The 24,736-nt window shown below is 41.2% G+C and overlaps 1 protein-coding gene across 6 annotated transcripts in view; it reads left to right on the top strand.

Annotated features, from left to right (window-relative positions):
- LOC126263282 (prisilkin-39-like) overlaps positions 1–21,008 on the top strand; it is a 235,580-nt gene extending 214,572 nt beyond the window's left edge. Inside the window, exons 1-5 of one of the 6 annotated variants that reach the window (XR_007546869.1) lie at positions 9,469–9,594; positions 15,739–15,847; positions 18,997–19,299; positions 20,341–20,457; positions 20,786–21,008. Coding sequence is in view for 4 of the 6 variants with exons in the window: in XM_049960381.1 (XP_049816338.1) it covers positions 9,498–9,594; positions 15,739–15,847; positions 18,997–19,299; positions 20,786–20,831 (555 nt within the window). In the remaining 2 variants the exon portion in view is untranslated. Of the gene's footprint in view, positions 1–9,464; positions 9,595–15,738; positions 15,848–18,996; positions 19,300–19,374; positions 20,096–20,323; positions 20,463–20,785 lie in introns of those variants that run through there. The other 5 variants (XM_049960381.1, XM_049960405.1, XM_049960397.1 and 2 more) reach the window with 5 other exon arrangements.
- Positions 21,009–24,736: the final 3,728 nt, after the last annotated feature.

Here is a 24,736-nt window from a genome sequence, read left to right on the forward strand (position 1 = left end):
GACTGTTGCAACATGGCTGAACAAAATCAGCTGGCAGAGATTACTTGAAAGGAGACAGGAAACATGGTACACTGTTATGATGCACTGGTTTGACAAATTTTTCAGTTGCCAAGATGCACAATAGTCAATACATAGGTGTAGTGTCTCTAAAAAACCTTGTTTGATATTCTTGGCTATGCTCTGTCCTGTTGGAAGATGGAAAAATACAGCCCTCGTAAATAAATTAATGACTAGCTTGAATCTCCACTAAATGATTTGGGTCCAGAATGACAAGCCGAATAGGCGGAGGAAGTATGTTGCAGATAGGACACATGCGTATGTGAATAATCTATACAATGAAGGTAAATAACGAGTTACTCTAGAAGTGCTTGTATGCAACACTACAAACCGAAACCAAACAACTGAGAACGAGACTGGTATAGTAAGAAAATAAATATAATTATAATTTTTGTTGTAGTAGTCTAAAGAGGCCTATAGAAATCAGGCGAAACTTTTCTTGTTAAAAAAATCAGTTACAAAAGACGAGCAATTTGTTCATCTTATCTAATATACAAACAACGTAAGTTTTTTACGCTTCCGACCTCTGAGAGTATCAAGTAGATGCAGCTAATTATACGAGGTGTCCATAAGTGAAGCTCCAGTTCCAAAACGCCGTAGAAACGGAACCACTGCTCAGATTTACGTCAAATTCGAACAGCATATTATTAATGCAGGAGGAAACGTCATGAAACAAAAAAAGTTAACGAACACTTTGTTGACAGATGACGTTGTAAGCGACTTGATGTAAATAAGGTCGACTACAAATGGCAGGTGATGGAATACGATAGCTACGGTTTGAGCTTAACATTACACCATCTGTGCTGTTCAATGTGCATGAATGCGCAAGTTCGACAGTCAATGGTTATGGCACTATTAGATAAGCACATCGAACACGACAAGGTCATACCGCATCGGTTGGGAAGAATCGCCCATAGAAAGCAAAATGACACCAATTTTTAACTGTCCTGGTGCCAAAAATTGCATAAAAAGTAAAATCACATCGGGTTTTAATTGACATGGAGCCAAAAAGTCGCATACAATACAAAATGCCATCGGCTTTTAACTGTCCTGAGGCCAATAACTGCATAAAAATCAAAACGACATCGGTTTTTAACTGTGAGTGTGGCACACGGTATGTTTAGTATTCTGCCACTAGTTGAAATCGAGAAGCAGTATGTTCCACAACAGGCCGAAGCGTTTCGGGGCGTCGCGGGCTGTGCAATGAGTGCCTTCAATTCAGTTACGCTGGTAACTGGCGCACTGAATACCTCTTTCAGACAGACCCACAGCCAGAAGTCATACGGGTTAAAATGGTGACCTGGACGGCGTAGCTGTAGAGAAATGACGGCTGATAATTCTAGCGTTTCCGAAATGCCACTGCAGCAGACGCATCACTGGCTGTGCATTGTACGGAGAAGGCCCATCTCACATAAAAAGGATCCTACCCACACATCCGCACTGCTGAAGGATTGGAGCTACGTCCATGCGCAAAAGACTCTCACAGTGTTCACCCGTGGCGGTACAGGTAACAAGACCCGCAGGACTCATCTGCTCGAAAAAATCTGGCCCTACGATGAACGACACCGTCAACCCGCACCACACAGTCACCTTTGTACACTGTATTGGTACCGGCTGACGTGTGTGCGAATTTTCCGTTGCTCATATTCTGCAACGCTGGGTATTGACATGTCCTTGGAGATGGAAATGGACTTCGCCCGTCTACAGAATGTTCCATGGCCCTTCATTGTCCATTTCCACGCGAGCGGGAAATTCCAGAGAGAACGATTGTCTTGCCGGCAGGTCTGCAGGAAGGAACTCCTAAACATGCGTGATTTTGTATAGATAGCAATTCAGGATGTTTCATGGGTATTTATACACCGCATTCGCAGGCGTGTCCAACTTTCAGGCAGTTCCCCGTGCACTGCATGTTTGCACACCACCGCTCGACCCCTCGTACAGTGCTGTGGCCACAACTTCGACAGGCATCGTTCAAATTCAAATGGCTCTGAGCACTACGGGACTCAACTTCTGAGGTCATTAGTCTCCTAGAACTTAGAACTAGTTAAACCTAACTAACCTAAGGACATCACAAACATCCATGCCCGAGGCAGGATTCGAACCTGCGACCGTAGCGGTCTTGTGGTTCCAGACTGCAGCGCCTTTAACCGTACGGCCACTTCGGCCGGCGACAGACATCGTGTCAACTGCTTTTCTCCTTCTGCCGCACTGTACTTCAAAAGAACCCGTCTTTTCGAATTTTGTAATTATCCTCTCCAGACCCTTAGCAGGCATCTGACGAATGCCTTTTTCCATACTTTTGAGTGTCCGGAACTTCTGCAGGGATGCTAGCGCACAGTTGACGTCTTTTAAAAGAGCTTTACCAGCAGCGTGCGATCCTTCACGAACACAGTCATGGTGGGCGTCTCGGATGCAAAATGCCCCGCGTCTGTAGGTGTGAATGTACTGACGCTCTATTGGTCAAATTTTCGATTTTTCCCCTCTATGAATTCTCTCCCTGCGACAGTAATATGGTGTTCAAATTTGGCATCATTCTGAGCTGCGGCTCTCCTTCTACAGCGTTTTGAAAGTGAAACTTTAATTATGGATACCCTTTTAACAGGGCGAGCAGTAGTAAAACCGACAAACTGCAGGGGCCGATTCTTGACTGAAAATGGAGATAAAAATGTTCTATGAACACGTGTCCGGAAATGGACGGTGTGGGTGCAACGACATCAAATCGTCCCAGAACACAGTACATAACTATAGAGCTGCATCACAATCACACCACAACAGATGTTCAAATTAGCCCCCCTGGGATTGCAGGTGATAGAGGTAATAGCGTTTGGCATGCAGGATATACCTTACACCATGTTGGCGGGCCACTTGTCTGAAGCTTGTATTAGGGTTCGTCTCAATACCCTCTGGAACCCGGTCCTCCAAATCTGGCGTACACACAGTCCGCCGCCTCCTCGCACGTCCGTCTGATTGAAAGAACCCATGATCACACAGACGCCCAAAAAGGGCTTGAAATGTTGTGTGACGTGGCTGGTATCTGTGTGTGAACTTATTTTGGTACAGTCGTGCTACCTCTCGACCGTTTCCATCTGCTTGGCCATATGCAAACACCATCTGGGCTTGTTCTCAACACGAATACTGGACTGTTCTGCTGCTTACAGTACGCTGCGTCAATCATACAGCCTGCAATACACAAAGAACACACGGTACTTTGTCAGAGCAACTCTCATTCGTCAGTGCCATCTACCGTCCCAACGATATATTTCTGGACACATCTTCATAGGACATTTTTCCATCCATTTTCAGTCAGAAATCCGACCTTTCGGTTTGTCGGGTTTAGTAATGTTCACCCTGTACATTACACTTCAAAAACTGGGCATCGTCGAAATTTAAGAAATGTTCGAAACAAACCATTAACTTGCACCATGAACATCGAATGAAATACGGCGTGTCACAGTGAACACAAAGGTTAACACCATCAAGATCGGAGGCGAACTCCTTGGCAGTTACAAACCGTGCAGGACGTTCACCTAGGTATCCACTCTTCAAGAATGCAAATAGAATCGTTTTGGTCTTACGGGGTGATGAGAACTGATGGAAAATGGTTCAAATGGCTCTGAGCACTATGGGACTTAACATCTGTGGTCATCAGTCCCCTAGAACTTATAACTACTTAAACCTAACTAACCTAAGGACATCACACACATCCATGCCCGAGGCAGGATTCGAACCTGCGACCGTAGCAGTCGCGCGGTTCCGGACTGCGCGCCTAGAACCGCTAGACCACCGCGGCCGGCAGAACTGATGGAATGAGATGGTATGCAGCCGAATGCGAAACACTCTGTCGTGGAACTTATCGTGAAACTGACTATCTTTTAAGACGGAGCTGCAGATAGTTTGAGTTTTTCCAGTGGTTCCAGGTGGTATGAATTGCAATCTCACACACTTTTCAGGAGGTATCGTTTGCTGTAAAGGAGTATGATTTTTATACGCAGACCAGGAATCAAGCAAAAGGAAGTTGTTTTGACCAGCTATTGGCCAAAAGCAGTGTACATGCAATAGCCGCAGTTCTCTTTCACTCAATCTCCCACTCTTCCTTGCCGTGATTAAATATTCCTTACCGCCCTTGCAAGATCACACACACGAGAATGAATCGTAGGGGGCCTCCAATTTCTCGCGGCACAGTAAACAACTTTCCAGTCGAGTTACCATCCAGATTAACAGTCGACATAATTCTATACGAATGCGTTAAGGCATTTATTTTAGTTGATCTTGATACAACTCTCTTGGTACTTCTAATTTTCAGGGTGCCTTTCATATGCATTTCCTCTTCAAATCCCGATTGATTGGAGTTGAAAATAAATTCCTTACTGAACGCTGGGATACGTTAATTTATCTCATCTACAAATTTTCTGGCCTATTCTGTAGTTTGCTGCGTTTTGTTTGAAATTTCGTCATCTCATGTCTTCTGATTCTGCAGCAAGGTTTGAAGTTACGCAGCCAACCAAACTGCTTCCCTTGAAATCACTGTGGCGCATTGTTTGACGTGCATAACGTAGTAGATCACTATCATGCACATCGTGTAAACTGTATCGAGCATTTCTGAAACGCGCAAAAACGATTTTTCGTAACAAGTACGCCTTGTTCTCCATTGAATGTCCGTAGTTTTGCTAATGCACTACATGGTTATATCGCTGCATACTTACTCAAAATCTGTTCACAATGGTTTTTTATTTATTTTTTACTATGCTTCAGATGATCTCCCATTAACATAATTATGTTTAGTACCAGCTCCTTGCCGGCCGCGGTGGCCGTGCGGTTCTACGCGCTGCAGTCCGGAACCGCGCAACTGCTACGGTCGCAGGTTCGAATCCTGCCTCGGGCATGGATGTGTGTGATGTCCTTAGGTTAGTTAGGTTTAAGTATTTCTAAGTTCTAGGGGACTGATGACCTAAGATGTTAAGTCCCATAGTGCTCAGAGCCATTTGAACCAGCTCCTTGGACAACGATTGTCTTTTACTACATTTCACTGGAGACGGGATTTGTGGTTTCATGTCCATCAAGGATGGTGAACTATGTGGCTCGACACCTGTTTCAATGTAACTTTCACTTGTTAAGCACGTATCGTCATCATTGTACTCGTCACGTACATTGTCCGCGTAGTCGACCGTATACATCACACATTCCACTGACCCATCTTGCATAAAGATTAATATTTCATCTACCACTACCTTCTCACTCTGCGAAATTCCATGGGTTTGTTTCTGGCGAAATGTAAACTTCGGCAATTGTTGTTGTAGATATGTTTCAATGTTTGCTTCGCTTATCGTTGCCGTTGTATCAACACCGCTGGCACTGTAGGACTGCTGTGAGTCACTCTTCGACGAAGCAGTTCAACTACGCACCGTAACCTCATACTGTGCTCACCACTGAATTGCTGTGACTGAAACGAGCAGAAGTAACATTGATATTCTTTCTGCCACAAATATTTCGCTCCTTATTTACGAATATGTGGCGACTTCCGAGTGTCCGGTAATGTGGGAATCTAAGGGTACAGTTTAAATGCAGCGACTAACACGAGCTGCAATAAAATTCGTATTCTTCCTTTTGTTAAATATTTGGCTGTTTAGTTGCGAGTGTGTGATTAGGCAAGAACCTAAGAAGATAGCTTAAATTTCTACGATTGACTCAAAGAACAATAAGATTCATATTCTTCCTTGTCACAAAGACGATACAGATCATTCGGTCGTCAATATTGCGTGTGATATCAAAATGATTTCACATTTGTAGGAAGTAGCGTGAAATGAATATTACCTATTTTGCGTGTCTATAACGCGATTTTGTAAACGTCTCTATGGCAACGCCTCTTCCTTGATGTATAGACGGCTATTATTTTCGCCTACAGCTGTTTGCACTTCACGTTGAAACGCGTAGAGACTAACAGACGCGAAAGTCATTAACAGTGCGTGCGTTGGGTTTATATAGAAACAAAAGGGACGTTCGTTAGAAAGTCTTTGGATAAAGTCCCTTGCTAACTCAATTGTGGTCGTTTCATAGCTTCTGTTACTACTAATAACTAGACACCAGTGCCTACGAGCTTTAATTTGGACTCTAAAGCACTGAAGATGATACTTATGTGATCGAAAATCGATTTTCTGTTAATAAATCGTCAAAATTACGGCCAATGCTGACTTTTCCTTCTAATTTTATTTTTCATATGGTCATTGTGCACACAGCACTCTATGGAGTCGCCAGTCAATTAAATATGGTGTTGGTCCACCCTTATCCTTGATGACAGCTTCCACCCTCGCAGGCACACGTTCAACCAGGCGCTGGAAGGTTTCTTGAGGAATGGCAGCCCATTCTTCATGGAGTGCTGCACTGAGGAGGGGTATTGATGTCGGTCGGAGAGGCCTGGCACGAACTCGGCGTTCCATAAAATCTCAAAGGTGTTCTATAGGATTCAGGTCAAGACTCTGAGCAGGCCAGTCCGTTATGGGGATGTTATTTTCATTTTCGTGTAACCGCTCCGCCACAGGCCATGCACTATGAACAGGTGCTCGATCGTGTTGAAAGATGCAGTCGCCATCCCCGAATTGCTCTTTAACAGTGGGAAGCAAGAGGTACTTAAAACATTAATATAGGCCTGTGCTGTGATAGTGCCACGCAAAACAACAAGGGGTGCAAGCATCCTCCATGAAAAAAGCGACCACACCATAACACCACCGCCTCCAAATTTTATTGTTGGGAATACAAACGCTGACAGCTGACGTTCACCGGGCATTCACCGTACTCACAACCTGCCATCGGATCGCCACATTGTTTACCGTGATTCGTCAATCCTCGCAACGTTTTTCCACTGTTCAATCGTCCAATGTTTTCGCTCCTTACACCAAGCGAGGCGTCGTTTGGCGTTTACCTGCGTGATGTGTGGCTTATGAGCAGCCGCCCGACCATGAAATCCAAGTTTTCTCACCTCCCGTCTAACTGTCATAGTACTTGCAGTGGATCCTGATGGAGTTTGGAATTCCTGTGTGATGGTCTGGATAGACGTCTGCCTATTACACATTACGATCCTCTTCAACTGTCGGAGGTGTCTGCCAGTCAACAGACGAGTTCGGCCTGTACTTTTTTGTGCTGTACGTACCCCTTCACGTTTCCACTTCACTATCACATCGGAAACAGTGGACCTAGGGATGTTTAGGAGTGTGGAAATCTCGCGTACAGACTTATGACACAAGTGACACCCAATGAACTGACCACGTTCAAGGTCTGTGAGTCCCGCGGAGCGCCCCATACTGCTCTCTCACTATGTCAAATGACTACCAAGATCGCTGATATGGAGTACCTGGCAGTACGTGGCAGCACAATGCACCTAATATGAAAAATGTATGTTTTTGGGGGTGTCCGGACGGTTTTGATCACGTAGTGTATTTATCATCTGAGGTCACATATATTGGTCAAAACGTGTGTGAATTCCCATGGGATCAAACTGCTGGGGTCATCGGTCCCGAGACGTACACACTAGATAAACTAACTTATGCTAAGAACAGCACACACACCCATGCCCGAGGGAGTACTCGAAACTCCGGCGGAAGGGGCCGCGCAGTCCGTGACACAGCGCTTCAAACAACGCGGTCACTCTGCGAGGCGATCGCATGTATTGCCCCGACGTTTCTGTTACGTTTGCAGTCGCTGTCTATGCAACGGCTAATTGATTAATCCATTGGACGTGTCTCATGTTATTGTTCTCCGGTTGCACATTATGATCGCTACATTTTCGCTTCCGTGTGTAGCTGAATGAACCGCTATTACTGCCGTTCGGTCTCTGTCCATAATGTCTATTATATTATCGCGCATAGCACCGTTATTATCTGGACCTTCTGTTTCCAGAATGATCGATATTATACTGATTATTATTATTGTAGTTTCGATTATTCGTATTGCCGCTATTATATTGCGATTTTCCGTTGCAATGGTTTTCATTGCAACTGCCGTGGCCATACATTGTAGGGATTCGCATTATGTATCTGATTTCCGAACTGCCTATAGTCGTCTTGGATTACATCTTGTGAGCCTATTACTGACAGGAATTGATCTAAGTCATCGTCGGGTGCATTAATTAGTTTCTCTCGCAGGTGAATTGGTATTTTCCCTTTCAGAATTCTTAAAACCTCCCTATGATTGATGGATTCATCCCAGTATCGAGTCTTATTTATGTACCTTTCGAAATACTTTCGATCTGTGCCCTTTTTCGGGTTGTAAAATTCTGGACTGTAAATCTCGTTTCTAAGTCTATTTTGCTTACTCATCGACTAGTATTTCTCAATAAATAGTTTCTCAAACTCATATCATGACGTCCAAGTCTCAGCTTCCTCAGATGCCCAGAGTGAGACTGCATCTCTGGTTTTCGACACTATAAACTGAATTTTGTCCTGCTCACTCCAGGCTTTAGGAAAAAAAAATCGAAAACTTTTTATGGCCACAATAGAGTGAACAGAATTTTTCTCTGTTGAAAACATATGGAATTGCCTGGCTTTAAATATACTATTTTCGACCTTTGCCAACGAAGTTGCACTTCGACGGTCAAAATGTCGGTTCCTGTAGTCTGAATCTTCGCTACTGCTAACCGGTATCTCCGGGCACCATTCCACCTACTTCTCTTTATCTCTGGATTGATCGGTGAACGTTGATCGGACAACCTATCCCGCGCGAATTTAGCTCTGTTGACTCGCCTTCCATACACGATAATCGATTTTTGACTTGATTATGCCAAACGGGAATTTATGAGATTATCTTTTCTTTAATATTCTGAAGCTCGGCTTCAAATTATTCTATGATTTCGGTGTTTCGGGTTATCGATGATTCCTGCTTGATCGGTTTACTAATTGACTCTACAGCGCTCTGTACTTGAGATCGTACCTCCTCTGATTTGGTCTCTATCCACTCGGACATTTCTTCTTCAATCTTATTCGTCTGACCCATTAAATAGTCGTCAATATACTCTTGTCTTGTTAACTGCAGGTCTTTTACTTTGATCGATAGGTCATCTATTCTGTCAACAGACTGCTCTTTACGTATCTCTAAAGTATTTACAATCCCTGTGAGGTGTCATGTTTACTACTTGCTGACTTTTGTTCCAGTCTCAGTGTGAGTTCCTTAGACAACCTATCGTCTCTTTTCTTATATTGAGCTGCTAACGATTTAATCACCTGTTTGATTTCCTTTTTAAATTCTCGATCCTTTTTGTCCCGTTCTTGATTAGTCTGTTTGATTTCCTCGTTACATTCTCGACGGCCAGCGGCTCATCCGGTAGGCGAGGCTGGTTTCTAGGAAGGCCCGCAGCTAGGCCGGCGCTGGCTCGTCCGCTCGTCCCCGCCGTATATAAGGCGGCGGCGGGCGCGGCTCGGCGCACTACCGCCTTCCTCCCACCGCGTGTCGCCATGGCAGCCGCAGGCAGCCCCCTAGCGCGGCTGGCGCTACTTCTGCTCGCCGCAGCCGCCGTCGCGGCCCTCGACGCTGCGGACCAGCCGGCACCAGGTGAGGGCTCTCCGTGCTGCCGGCTAGTGTCTTACTCGGCTTTTCATTACCCTCACAGCCTACGAGGGCAACGACGCTCTCGGTCTCGCTACCGCGAATTAAAACTTTCAATTTGTAGGTCTACAGGCTTCCCGATGATAGTTTAACAGTGTGATCCTCCACTATTTCCGTCATGAACTGGAGATACACTGCTGTCTAAATCGAGCACAAATGAAACTGCTTTCGTATTACCGGCGTTTGATAAAGTGAACTGCTCTGGAAATACATGAAGTTGTGAAGCGACAGAGTAGGTTCAAATGGCTGTGAGAACTATGGGAGTTAACTGCTGAGGTCATCAGTCCCCTAGAACTTAGAACTACTTAAACCTAACTAATCCAAGGACATCACACACATCCATGCCCGAGGCAGAATTCGAACCTGCGACCGTGGCGGTCGCGCGGTTCCAGACTGTAGCGCCTAGAGCCGCTCGGCCACCCCGGCCGGCGACAAAGTAGGCTTCAAAGGCCGGCGTTTACTGCCAACTCTTAACTCTGTAAGGTACACTACTAGGAGCGGTCTCTGGAAACCTAGTGTTTCTACCAAAATTCGAGGCGTAAATCATTTTAAAATTGTAATAAAAGTTATAAAACATTTGTTTTTACCTTACACGCCGTCTAAGGTGGGTCTGCAATGATTAGAACATGTCCAACCAACGTAAACAGAAGTCGTACTGTGCATTTTATTGGACATTGTGATTTTTTATGATATAACAATCATCTGTGAGGGCTACATGTACGGACACGGTTGTGTGTACAAGGTACTTTTTGATTATAAGTCTTTTATTTATGGCAAACCTATGTATAATGTGCTACATTTTAACCACTAAAATGACAACTTGGCGTGAGGTTCCAGCTCAAAATTTACGAATAGGGCTAAATCGTCCACTTAAGGACAACACAGGGCACACAACACTTTCTTGGAGAAGTTGCACAAGATCAATTCCCGTCAGTTACTACTAACTGTGATCTTTATGACAGGAAATCGCGAATCCAAAGGCACAAAAAACGATATTCCACAGGTCCGCAATATGATCAGAAACCACCCGTGAAGAACTATGTCAAAAGCTCTGGAAGTCTAGAAACAAGTAATCAACTTAAGAACCATTGTGGACAGCACTCATTACTTCCTTTGAATAAAGAGCCAGTTGTGTTTCATAAGTTCAATATTTTCTGAATCTGTGCCAGATTTCTGTCAATAGATAGTTTTCTTTGAGATAACAATATTTCAAGACGATGGAACTTCCAGCCTGAGACAACGAGGGTGATATACACTCCTGGAAATGGAAAAAAGAACACATTGACACCGGTGTGTCAGACCCACCATACTTGCTCCGGACACTGCGAGAGGGCTGTACAAGCAATGATCACACGCACGGCACAGCGGACACACCAGGAACCGCGGTGTTGGCCGTCGAATGGCGCTAGCTGCGCAGCATTTGTGCACCGCCGCCGTCAGTGTCAGCCAGTTTGCCGTGGCATACGGAGCTCCATCGCAGTCTTTAACACTGGTAGCATGCCGCGACAGCGTGGACGTGAACCGTATGTGCAGTTGACGGACTTTGAGCGAGGGCGTATAGTGGGCATGCGGGAGGCCGGGTGGACGTACCGCCGAATTGCTCAACACGTGGGGCGTGAGGTCTCCACAGTACATCGATGTTGTCGCCAGTGGTCGGCGGAAGGTGCACGTGCCCGTCGACCTGGGACCGGACCGCAGTGACGCACGGATGCACGCCAAGACCGTAGGATCCTACGCAGTGCCGTAGGGGACCGCACCGCCACTTCCCAGCAAATTAGAGACACTGTTGCTCCTGGGGTATCGGCGAGGACCATTCGCAACCGTCTCCATGAAGCTGGGCTACGGTCCCGCACACCGTTAGGCCGTCTTCCGCTCACGCCCCAACATCGTGCAGCCCGCCTCCAGTGGTGTCGCGACAGGCGTGAATGGAGGGACGAATGGAGACGTGTCGTCTTCAGCGATGAGAGTCGCTTCTGCCTTGGTGCCAATGATGGTCGTATGCGTGTTTGGCGCCGTGCAGGTGAGCGCCACAATCAGGACTGCATACGACCGAGGCACACAGGGCCAACACCCGGCATCATGGTGTGGGGAGCGATCTCCTACACTGGCCGTACACCACTGGTGATCGTCGAGGGGACACTGAATAGTGCATGGTACATCCAAACCGTCATCGAACCCATCGTTCTACCATTCCTAGACCGGCAAGGGAACTTGCTGTTCCAACAGGACAATGCGCGTCCGCATGTATCCCGTGCCACCCAACGTGCTCTAGAAGGTGTAAGTCAACTACCCTGGCCAGCAAGATCTCCGGATCTGTCCCCCATTGAGCATGTTTGGGACTGGATGAAGCGTCGTCTCACGCGGTCTGCACGTCCAGCACGAACGCTGGTCCAACTGAGGCGCCAGGTGGAAATGGCATGGCAAGCCGTTCTACAGGACTACATCCAGCATCTCTACGATCGTCTCCATGGGAGAATAGCAGCCTGCATTGCTGCGAAAGGTGGATATACACTGTACGAGTGCCGACATTGTGCATGCTCTGTTGCCTGTGTCTATGTGCCTGTGGTTCTGTCAGTGTGATCATGTGATGTATCTGACCCCAGGAATGTGTCAATAAAGTTTCCCCTTCCTGGGACAATGAATTCACGGTGTTCTTATTTCAATTTCCAGGAGTGTATTTTTGGTGCCAATACAGCTGTTTTGTTGAATAAAGCTTCCTCTATAAGAACCAATTTACCTTTGATATTTTTCTTACTTGCCAGTCAATAGAAGTGCTATTTTTAACTGTTTCTTTAACGAGTCGGCCTCATCATACGAAGCCTCAGATGCAACGATGCACGGAGCTGTGCATTTGACAGGATTAGTTCGTTTCAGTAGTGTGTGGAACAGATGACAGAATTGACTTTAGTGACCGGATATTAAGAAATTAAAGTTCGCTGACTACAAAATATTTGTAGTATTTTGGGGTACCAGTACTGCTATAGAATGTTGGCGCTTTCTGAGGATGGAATAACAATGAATGTCGAATTTATACACCCAAGGGTGGTACGAAAAGTCGTGGTTTGTGTATGTTCCAAAAGAGTTTTACAAAAATATCAAATACTCTGAATTATCGTTTGCTTTACAAAATCCGCATGTGATGTTTCAAAAGTCAGTTTTTGGGAATGAATGTGTGCTCTATTCCATAGTCTCCGGTACATTTATAACGCAAAGCGGATTTGCAAATGAGGTAATGTAACAAAGGGAGACCTTACGATGTCTGTAGAGGCAGGAGGGTGGGGGGACTGGACCTGAAAGTATGGAGTACTTTTAATATTTTGGAGGACGAATGACGACTTGTAAGTAACCATAAAAAGTTCCAGTTCCAACTCTGTTAAAAACCTGCATAATACCAACTTTTAAATCATATTCTTGAAAGCAAAACACCTGATGACACTACATTTTTTTCCTTTCCCAGAGAGATAGGAGAGGCTGCAGATCCCCTTGCTTCCGAGCATCTAATGGCGATATAAATGCTCTTCTCTTCTTTGAAGAGTAGTGGGTGAGCCTGCCCTGACTTTGCAGAAAATCCTAAGAAATTTTGGTCTTACGTCAAAGCGGTAGGTGGATCAAAACAAAATGTCCAGACGATCTGTGACCAAAATGGTACTGAAACAGAGGATGACATACTAAAGGCCGAAATACTAAATGTCTTTTTCCAAAGCTGTTTCACAGAGAAAGACTGCACTGTAGTTCGTTCGCTAGATTGTCGCACAGATGACAAAATGGTAGATATCGAAATAGATGACAGAGGGACAGAAAAACAATTAAAATCGCTCAAAACAGGAAAGGCCGCTGGACCTAATGGAATACCAGTTCGATTTTACGCAGAATAGGCGAAGGAACTTGCCCCACTTCTTGCAGCGGTGTACCGTAGGTCTCTAGAAGAGCGTAGCGTTCCAAAGGATTGTAAAAGGGCACAGGTCATCCCCGTTATCAAGAAGGGACGTCGAACAGATGTGCAGAAGTATAGACCTATATCTCTAACGTCGATCAGTTGTAGAATTTTGGAACACGTATTATGTTCGAGTATAATGACTTTTCTGGAGACTTGAAATCTACTCTGTAGGAATCAGCATGGGTTTCGAAAAAGACGATCGTGTGAAACGCAGCTCGCGCTATTCGTCCACGAGACTCAGAGGGCCATAGACACGGGTTCCCAGGTAGATTCCGTGTTTCTTGACTTCTGCAAGGCGTTTGATACAGTTCCCTCCATTCGTTTAATGAACAAAGTAAGAGCATATGGACTATCAGACCAATTGTGTGATTGGATTGAAGAGTTCCTAGATAACAGAACGCAGTATGTCATTCTCAATGGAGAGAAGTCTTCCGAAGTAAGAGTGATTTCAGGTGTGCCGCAGGGGAGTGTCGTAGGACCGTTGCTATTCACAATATATTTAAATGACCTTGTGGATAATATCGAAAGTTCACTGAGGCTTTTTGTGGATGATGCTGTAGTATATCGAGAAGTTGTAACAATTGAAAATTGTACTGAAATGCAGGATGATCTGCAATGAACTGATGCATGGTGCAGGGAATGGCAATTGAATCTCAATGTAGACAAGTGTAATGTACTGTGAATACATAAAAAGAAAGATCCTTTATCATTTAGCTACAATATAGCAGGTCAGCAACTGGAAGCAGTTAATTCCATAAATTATCTGGGAGTAGACATTAGGAGTGATTTAAAATCGAATGACCATATAAAATTAATCGTCAGTAAAGCAGATGCCAGACTGAGATTCATTGGAATAATCCTAAGGAAATGCAGTCTGAAAACAGAGGAAGTAGGTTACAGTACACTTGTTCACCCACTGTTTGAATATTGCTCACCGGTGTGGGATCTGTACCAAATAGGGTGGATAGAAGAGATAGAGAAGATCCAACGGAGAGCAGCGCTCTTCGTTACAGGATCATTTAGTAATCGCAAAAGCGTTACAGAGATGATAGATGAACTCCAGTGGAAGACTCTGCAAGAGAGACGCTCAGTAGCTCGGTACGGGGTTTCGTTGAAGTTTTGAGAACATACCTTCACCGAGGAGTCAAGCAGTATATTGCTCCCTCCTACGTATATCTCACGAAGAGACCATGAGGATTAAATCAGAGAGATTAGAGCCCACACAGAGGCATACCGACAATCTTTCTTTCCATGAACAATACGACACTGGAATAGAACGGAGAACCGGTAGAAGTACTCAAGGTACCCTCCGCCACACACCGTCAGGTGGCTTGCGGAGTACGGATGTAGATATAGATGTATTTGTGAATAGATCATAATGTATGTGTTTTTGTTAGTGGTCAGAAAATTTGGAAAAACAAGTACCTAAAAGGTACCTGACTCTCTCTCTCTCTCTCTCTCTCTAAAAATTCAAGCTTTCGCAACAAACTGTTGCCTCATCAGGAAAGAGGGAAGGAGAGGGAAAGACGAAAGGATGTGGGTTTTAGGGGAGAGGGTAAGGAGTCATTCCAATCCCGGGAGCGGAAAGACTTACCTTGGGGGAAAAAGGACGGGTATACACTCGCACACACACACACATATCCATCCACACATATACAGACACATTTAAAGACAAAGAGTTTGGGCAGAGATGTCAGTCGAGGCAGAAGTATATATATATATGGTCAGAGGATGTGTTGAATGATACGTTGGTAATGGAAGGCATGTTTGGTCATCTCGTATATATACCAAAGATCCATTCTTTCAGTGTGGATGCACACCATGCTTGATCTTTTGTCGGAATCCGAAATGGGGCATGAGAGATTAATGGGCAGTGACGCTATACCACCAGCGTGCAGCAGGCTGGGAATTTGGGTTAGATGGACTGAGAAAGTTAAGGTGATCATTCACGTTAAATGGGAGATCTGGGTTCCAGTCCTGGTCGGGCACAAATTTTCACCTGTTGCCACTGATTCATTTCAGGGCCCAAATGCAGCTAATGTCATACAAAATCTTTGTATAGCATTAACTAAGAGATATCCTTTCCTTTCTTTGTTGTTACATATCATGTGCATTAGAATTTAATTTGCTTTGTTTTCTGTCTTTTTTTCCAGAAGGGGATTCGTTTGAAATAGCAGCAGAAGTTGGCCCAGGGGAAAAGCGAGACAAAAGAACTCTTTTGCTTGGAGCTGGCCTCGGTTTTTTGAAAGGGCTTTTACATGGGTAAGTCACTTTTAATGAATTTTGTTAAAATATTAGTCATTAAAAGTAGTTACAAGTGATTTAGTTCATGAAGGAATTCTGAATAATGTTCTTTACTTGGTCAGCTTCCTTTGTATGCTGTCTGTATACTGAAAATGAGATGTTTCTAGCATGCAGGAAGTGAGGAATTAGATAATATAGGTGACCTTGTCATTTCTGTAACAGTTTGATATAATCTCTTCATAAACAATTCCACAACCCTCTGATAACTATTTTTATGACCAGTAGTGAATAATATTCATAGCATGCAATATAACAGCATGCAATTTTCTAGAGCAAAAAATAAATGTATCTGAAAATTGTTTTAATCAACAATTCTTTTCTGGAATGAGTAACATTTAGATTCTGAAGCACTTCTTATAATTCCGCAAAATCTTATTCTCACTGAAATTTCTGGAAGTAATACCACTATTAACAATATTAATTAAACACAGCTGAAAACAGTGAACATTGCTAACAGTGAGGTTTAAATTTGAGAAGATGGAAATTTTTTTTTTTTCGGGGAAATGGAGTACTGAAAATTTAGGACAGAATAAGAGCAAGTGAAAATTCCCCCAGGTGATGAGAAATGACACAGTAAAAGTGCCACGAGTAGTTAAGCAGAAGACAAGAGGAATGCAGAAAACAACACGCACAGTGAAAGCAGATGAACAGCAGCAACGGATAACTCAGGAAATTCTCTAGCTTATCAACAAAAAATACACAGCACCTAAATTATTATGCAGAAAAGAAACATCTAAAGAAGTTGAGAAAGAGACAGATTTAGACAAACTAGTTTGGTTAACAGACAGATGAACTGTTGATTAATGATACAAATGGAAAACCTTTCTTAAGTACAGAGAAATGACCAGATAGGAGTCACCACATACATATTGTTTGTTCAGAGATCCACAGAAAGACAAGTGTGTGACAATAAAATAATGGAAATATTGGTATAAAACATTTTATTTTAAAAATATATGTTTTTAGTTATTGTCACCCTGAATTCCCCTCCTCTATTCCCACAACACTCCAAGTGAATTTTCCATGGATGGAAACAGTGCTAGAACTCATCCTCGGTGAGCTCCTGAATGATGCATCACGCTTTTTCTTTCATTGCTTCAACGGACTGAAATCTTTTAATGCAGATTTGACCTTGGGAAATAGATAAAAGCCATATGGTGCTAAGTAATGTGAACAAGGTGGGTGATCTATCACTAGATGCTGTACTCCACTAAAAGCCTTCTAACAGACAATGCAGTATGACCCAGTGTGTTGTCTTGATGCAGAACCCATGACTTCTTGTTACACAATTTGGGTCTTTCTCTCTCATTTTCTCATAGAGTTGTGCAAGAAGCCAAAGGTAGTAGTGGTGATTAATAGTTTGATGTCAGGAACTCAGTGGAGGTACACAATTCATAATATGTATTATAAATCATCAATGTTTTGAATCTTTATTTGTTCATTCAAGCTTTTTTCACTCCTGGTGAAATTGGATCCTTTCAGTGCTTGGATTGGTACTTAGTTTTTGGATCAGAAGTGAAAAACCAAGATTCATCACCTTATGACTCTTCCAAGAAATTATGATCATTTTCAGTGGTATTCACAGTGTCAGTACAAACTTTTTCACAAATTTTATTTTGTTTGGTTGCGATAACTTTTGGCAACAAATTTGCACACACTTTTCTCATGTTAAACTGGCTGTGCAAAATTTGCCTTATGTACTCTTTGTCAACTCCTATAGTTTCAGCAATCGATCAGATGCTCACCAAACAGTCAGACCAAATAAATTACCTATTTTTCCAATATTTTCATCTGTTTTTGATGTTGGAGGTTTCACAGCATGAGTCATCTTCAATGTCCTCTCCATATTGGAAATCTGTGAAACACTCAAAACCTCACGTACGTGATAAACAGCCTTTGCCATACACTTCTTTTAGTGAAACATAGGTTTCAGTAACAGTTTTTTCAAGTTACATGTGAAACTTGATGACAATTTGTTCCTATATTATTGCACTTATCATTTTTCTGGCAAAACAAAATAACAGCTCTTACACAAACAGAAGACATTAGCACACTGATTTGTCCACAGACACCAGTCATGCCGCATTTGAACAAGATAGCTACTTGCTTCATAGCTATTGGTCATTCATCTTAAGGCTCACGCATATTTATGCTGTGGCAATGTCTGTCCCATTATTTTACAGCCACACTTTGTGATAAGAAATATGTCAAATTGGGACCTCATAAAATCTTCATAAGACACTCTGGACACTTAAATACAAAATGAATGTATCAGATAGAACAGAAAATTGGAATGTAGAACTAACCGCACAAAGGAATGAACTAACTTAACCACATGAAATGTGTTCCACTTTAAAATAGTATTATGTACTCATTGTTTAGAAAGTAATCAAACAAACTGAAGCACTGGCTATAAAAAAAAATTTGACCATAAACAACAAAATGCATATGCCACAGGTTAAACAAGTTATAAATATCATCAGATCACTGAAAAGCAAAAATACTGGGGACATAGATGGAATATCTGCAAAAGTAATCAAACACTGCTCACAGTATCTGGCAAAGACTCTGACATTCCTCATGAACTTATTAATCGAGAAAGGGCTATTCTCAACTTGTCTGAAAAAGAATAAAGTAGTGCCAATATATAAAGTTGGTGACAAGGAGGATCCTGCAAACTACATACCTATAATGATTGCAACCACCTTATCAAAAATGTAGAAAAGGCTATGAAAACAGTTATAAAATACATAGCGAAACAATATATCCTAGATGAAGAACTGCATGGATGTAGGAAAGGAAAATCTACAAAAACAGAAGAAACAAAGTTTGTGACACACAATCAGAGCATTAGAAGAAGAAGAGAAAGTTTGTAATATATTCCTGGAACTCTCAAAAGCTCTTGCAAGTCATTGGGAGTTAATGCTGTACCTTTGGATCAGTGGATGTCTGTGGGAGGTACAGAAATTAGAAAATTATTTCAACTATTGTTAATGATGCTGTACTTATTTTCCAGTGCTGTTAAGAAGTTTCAAATCAGTGTATGTTTACTTGAAAATTAACTTAAAAAAAGATTGCATTTAGTGAGGACTCTTTTCTACTTGCAGGAGTACATTGACAGGTGGCTATGGAGGTGGTCATGGCTACTACGGAGGTGGCTATGGACACAGATATAACTATTATCCATCTGGTGGTTATGGACACATATATAACTACTATCCAGTTGAAGGATATGGCCACAGATATAACTATTATCCCCATCACAACTATGGTGGAGGTTATTATCCAGGAGGCGGGTATGGTGGAGGCTATGGTGGAGGCTATGGTGGATCCCACAGCCAGTCCTCTGCAGGCATTGGGCCATACACTGGAAGCTTCTCTGCCAGCCGTTCATCTGCAGGAGGATATGGGTAAGAGAATAACTTTAGCCTTTGAACTTACCACTTATATTTTGCATCTGTAAAATAGAGATTTGAATGATGTAGGTAGGGGAGAAAAGGTGAGAACCTGGGGAGAAGGTAGTGATGGATGAAGGAAGAGAATAAGTATGGGGTATGTTGGGGGAGGAAAGTACATTAGGAAGTGTATAGTGTTAAAATAACTGGATTGGTTTTAAGTGACGTAAGAGCTTATTGAAAAAGAAGATATTGAAATATGCAAGTTTTCTCAAAGAAAATTTAGTAGTGCTTTAATATGCTACTACTCTAATAATATAGCTGTCTATGAAACTGCTGGTCAGTTTCCTAATTCATCTAAGGTTTTCACTTTAAGATAAAACACAAAGTTTATAATTTATATTTAGTATCAATGAATATCTAAGATGTATGTTGTATTTACATAAAAATTAGGAATCAGAACATTGTTATTTGCTGTTATTTGTATAGTTGCTCAAACTCTCTGGTTATTTGTGGGTTCTTATGACAGTGTTTTTAATTCATAACAACAATGTATGTGGTTATAAATTTATATTAAAATGGATATTCTTACAATGAGAGACATAAGATTAAAGAAACACCTTAGAGAACAATGAATATGTCATCCTGTACATTGTTTCACATGTGTCTTATTCATCAAATAAACACTGTGGAAGCGCGCACACGCTCTCTCTCTCTCTCTTTCTCTCTCTCTCTCTCTCTCTCTCTCTCTCTCTCTCTCTCTCTCTCACACACACACACACACACACACACACACACACAAAGAAAGAAAGGAAGAAACATAGTATGCTACGTGTGTAATCTCAATGAGATGCAACTTGAATTGGTCACTTCAGTTTATTGTTAGAATACTAGGGAAATACAATTAGTCTACAAAGGAAAATGCTTAAAAATCACTTGTGTATGCATGATGCTTCTTAAAATACCGCTCAGTTTTGTGAGTCCCATCCCAAATAGCGGTAACAGAGAGTATTGAATGTAAATATACATATTGCCACAGGTTTGTTTGACCCATAGGAAAGTGTCACAGAGATTCTGAAAGAACTGAACTGGCAGACTCTTGAAGATGATGTGAATTATCTTCAGAAAATCTACTTCCAAATTCCAAGAAGCTGCTTTAAATGATAACTCTAGGTATGTACTACAACTCCCTACTTATAAGGCTTACAGTGATCCCAAGGACAAGATTAGATTAATAAAAGCATGCATAGAGGCACTGAAACAGTTATTTTCCCCATGTTCCATAAATGAAAGGAATGGAAAAAAGCTCTAATAACTGGTACAATGGAACATCCCCTCTGTCATGTCCTTCACAGTGGTTTTCAGAGGATAGAAGTAAAAGTAGATGTAGATGTTGATGTTGATATAGTATTTGCTCCATTTCTGTGATTATATGACCCTTTTTTATGAACTTTCTTGTCTAATTTATCCTTCCATAAACATGTATCATTATTGTTCACAGGCATGGAAAAAAAATGAACATTCGGCCTGGATCCCCAAAGTATTAGGGAGATGAGGGATAACTGCACTAAAATTACATGTGATGTTTGTGTAACAGTCTCATCACTTGTCATTTTTGGGCAAAATATATAATGACATTTATGTCACTGCCAGTATTATTTAATGTGTCATATACTGTACTTTAGAATCTAACAGCCAAAAATAAAATTTTGATATTATAAAAATCACAGACAATATTATTTCATTGATCCATCAAATACCTTACATTATATTCATGGACACATTCCAGAAATTGAAAGAAAATGTAGACAGTAAATAATAGAAGCAGCATGGCTACTTGTGCATACAGAAAACATACAAAGGAAAATATGATTTTCATTCATTATTTCATGGGAAATGATGTGAAACAAAATTGAAGGGGCCACTATAAACCAAATCTGCACACTTAGTAGCCATACACAACATTACTATGTAATATTTAAGCTTACGTAGGCTAAATACAGTACACAGTAATCTGTGCAGCTTAAGCTTCTGCATAATTTCATATGAATGTAAATTGTAGTTATGTTATGCCTGAAGATGTTTTTTTAAAGTTACTATCTTTTTAAAGAGTAGTCTTTCATGTATATACAAACAAGGCTTAGCTTTATTTATCATTCCAATAATCATTTTCTCTAAGTTAAACATGTTTTCTTAAACTGTAGAACTCCCACAAAAATGATTCCCTACATCAGCAGCATCTGTATATTTCCATGGTACACTGCCACCACTGTTGAGCAGCTTGAATGAGAATCCAAACAACATATGTAAGTGTATTCAGTTTTTATTTATATTGTTGAGGTGTATCTCCCACTTCAAATTGTCCTGAACGTGTAATACATCTTCAACTGCTATGCATATGATAAGTAATTAGCTGGTTCTCTGACTTCTTTGTGAACTCACATCATTTCCTGTTTGATGTACTTATTCTATTATGTTAGTCTTATATTTGATCTCATAGGCATACAAAGAAAATAAGAAAATTGAGCATCTGTTACATGATGGTCAAATTGGCTTTAGGAAATGCAAAGGCACAAGAGAGGCAATACTGACTTTGGATACTGTTATGGAAGCAAGACCAAAAGATGTGTTCATAGGATTTATCAACCTGGAAAAAGCAATCAACAAGCCAGAATGGTGCAAGATGTTAAAAATGCTGAGAAAAATATCACTAGGCTATAAGGAAGGTTGGATACTGTACAATATGTACAAGAACCAAGTGGGAACAATAAGACTGGGAGGCCCAGAACAAAGTACTTGGATTAAAAAGCATGTAAGACAGGGATGCAGTCTTTAATTCCTACAGACCAATGTATACTTTGAGAGAGCAAGGACAGAAAGAAAAGTAAAGTTCAAGAGTGGGATTAAAATTCAGTGTGAAAGGATATCAATGATGATATTCACTGATAGGATTGCTATCCTTAGCAAAAGCAATGAAGAATTACAAGATATATTCACAGGAACAGACAGTCAATGTGTATATATTGTGGACTGAGAGTAAGTCAGTAAACCAAAGAAAGAGAAAAGTAATGAGAAATGGCAGGATTGAGAATAGTGAGAAGCTTATCATCAAAGCTGGTGATCACAAAGTAGATGAAGTTAAGGATTTCTGTTACTTTGGAAGCAAAATAACCTGTGACAGGTGATATAAAAAGCAAATTAGCACAGGCAAAGAGGACATTCCTGGGCAAAAGAATTCTACTAGTTTGAAACATATACTCTAATTTGAGGAAGAAATTTCTGAGAATATACCTTGGGAGTACAGCATCATATAGCAGTGAAACTTAGACTGTGGAAAAAGCAGATCAGAAGAGAAATGAAGCATTTGAGATGCAGTGCTTCAGAAGACTGTTGAAAATTAGATGGACTGATAAGGTAAAAAATGAGGAGGTTCTTCATAGAACTTCCAAAGAAAGCAACATGTGGGAAACACTGATAAGAAGAAAGGACAGGCTGATAGCACATGTGTTAAGAAATTACTGGATATCTTTTTTGGTGCCAGAGGGAACTGTAGAGTGTAAAAACTGTAGAGAAAGACAGATGAAGATGTAGTATGAAAGTGCTGTTCTGAGATGAAGAGGTTAGCAAAGGAGAGGAATTCATGGTGAGCTGCATCAAACTAGTCAGAAGACTGATGACATTCACACAAAACACCATGTATTCAAACTCATCTATTAAGTTATTCTAGCTGTTGCTGAAGTTCCTCTGTGATAAAGACATATGGTACAGTGTCATCAGCATTTCAATTCCTTAATCTAGATAATAAGATAATAGTTAGAAGGAGTGGCTAATCTCCTGAATTTATAGGAATTCCCTATTTTTTTACTTCATGTTTGATGGGAATTTGTTGTAGACATTTGCATCAGAAAAGGAAAGCCCTACTCTGAATTTTAAACAAGTGTGCAAAATCTACATGATAATCATTTTTGAATCTTGCATTGTTTATGTGAAATTCACAGTTAGGCTGAAACTGATTTTCATGCTTGGGAACAAAAGCCTTTGTGGAGTAAATGTACTGGAAAGTAAGTGTAAAAATTAAAGAGTCCTTTACATGATGTAAATTTATTTACTTCACACAAAATTCTTATATCTGATTTCTGTTGAATAAATACATTGTATACATTAGGTCTGCAGCCCAGAAGATTATGGAAAAAGAAAGTATATGTAAAAAAACCTGATTTTCTTCTCTTATAGTCAACTTAATGAAGTACATTTCTAAGCAGAACTATTTTATGATGATTTTGGCCCATTTCACAGATGAACTGAGGGGCCCCTATACTGCAGTGTGCACGCACTCTTTTTAACAAGTTGAATACCACGTGGCTGCCAATGCTCACAGCAGAGTTTATGCCTAGTGTTACATATCTGGCCTGATCTGTTGGCAAAACATCTATCACTTCAGTTCCATATGGAACAGGTGTGCTCAGTGACTGTGTTTATTTAAATCTGAGAAAATGTGCAGCAACTACTAGCAAATAATCTGTTTATTGCAGATATAGATTTCAGTCACTGCATGTCTGTCATCACTGTTAAAGACATATAAGAATGCATTACAATCAGACACATGCATACATCAAAACAAATTGTAGTTGTATAAACTTTGTGCAGGAGAAGACGATAAAGTAACATACCGATATGATGCACATAAAATCATCATTATCACTTGTTATAAAAATAGTCATTACTAGACTATCCATATCAGTAGTTGAGTTTACATTGTTTGAGTGATTGATTGATATATTCATCCACTGAACAATATACATTGTATGGATGTCATCAAATGTTTGCATAATATTTCTTATTAAAAAATAAACATGCCTATTACAGTATTCATAGCTTCTATACCTAGTCCTAATTTTCTAATCACATCATTAGTTGTTACATACTACAATTTCATGAACATAAAGTTACTGTCTATAGTTATTTTAAGTATTCATTTACAGTGCAGTAGCTATTATTCAGTAAATATTTTTTTAGCCTTTGCCTAAAGGTGTGGTGATCATTTATGTCTTTTACTTTTTTTTACAGTCAATTGCACAATTTTATTTCATGGTATAATACACTATTTTGAATTTATCTGTTTCTTCTGTTTGGACATAAACATTGTCTGACTTTGTTTCCATGGTCATGTAATATGCTCTCTGTGGTGTACAGTGTACAGCTTAAGACTGATGCAGATGTCTGCAAATCTGACACCACTGAAACCATTAAGGAAATTTGTGCATAACATAACAGGTTGTCTAAAGAAGAGATTGATGAGTATATAAGATTGTTTACATTAATCTTTCATAAAATTACTTCAAATTCATTGGCAATATATGCTGGAGTGTCAAAGAAACTAGTATAGGCATGTGTATTTAAATACATGTATATGTAAAGAGGCAGAATATGGTGCTGCAGTTGTCAATGCTGA

The sequence above is a fragment of the Schistocerca nitens genome, chromosome 1, assembly GCF_023898315.1.
Source record: "Schistocerca nitens isolate TAMUIC-IGC-003100 chromosome 1, iqSchNite1.1, whole genome shotgun sequence".
NCBI lineage: Eukaryota > Metazoa > Arthropoda > Insecta > Orthoptera > Acrididae > Schistocerca > Schistocerca nitens.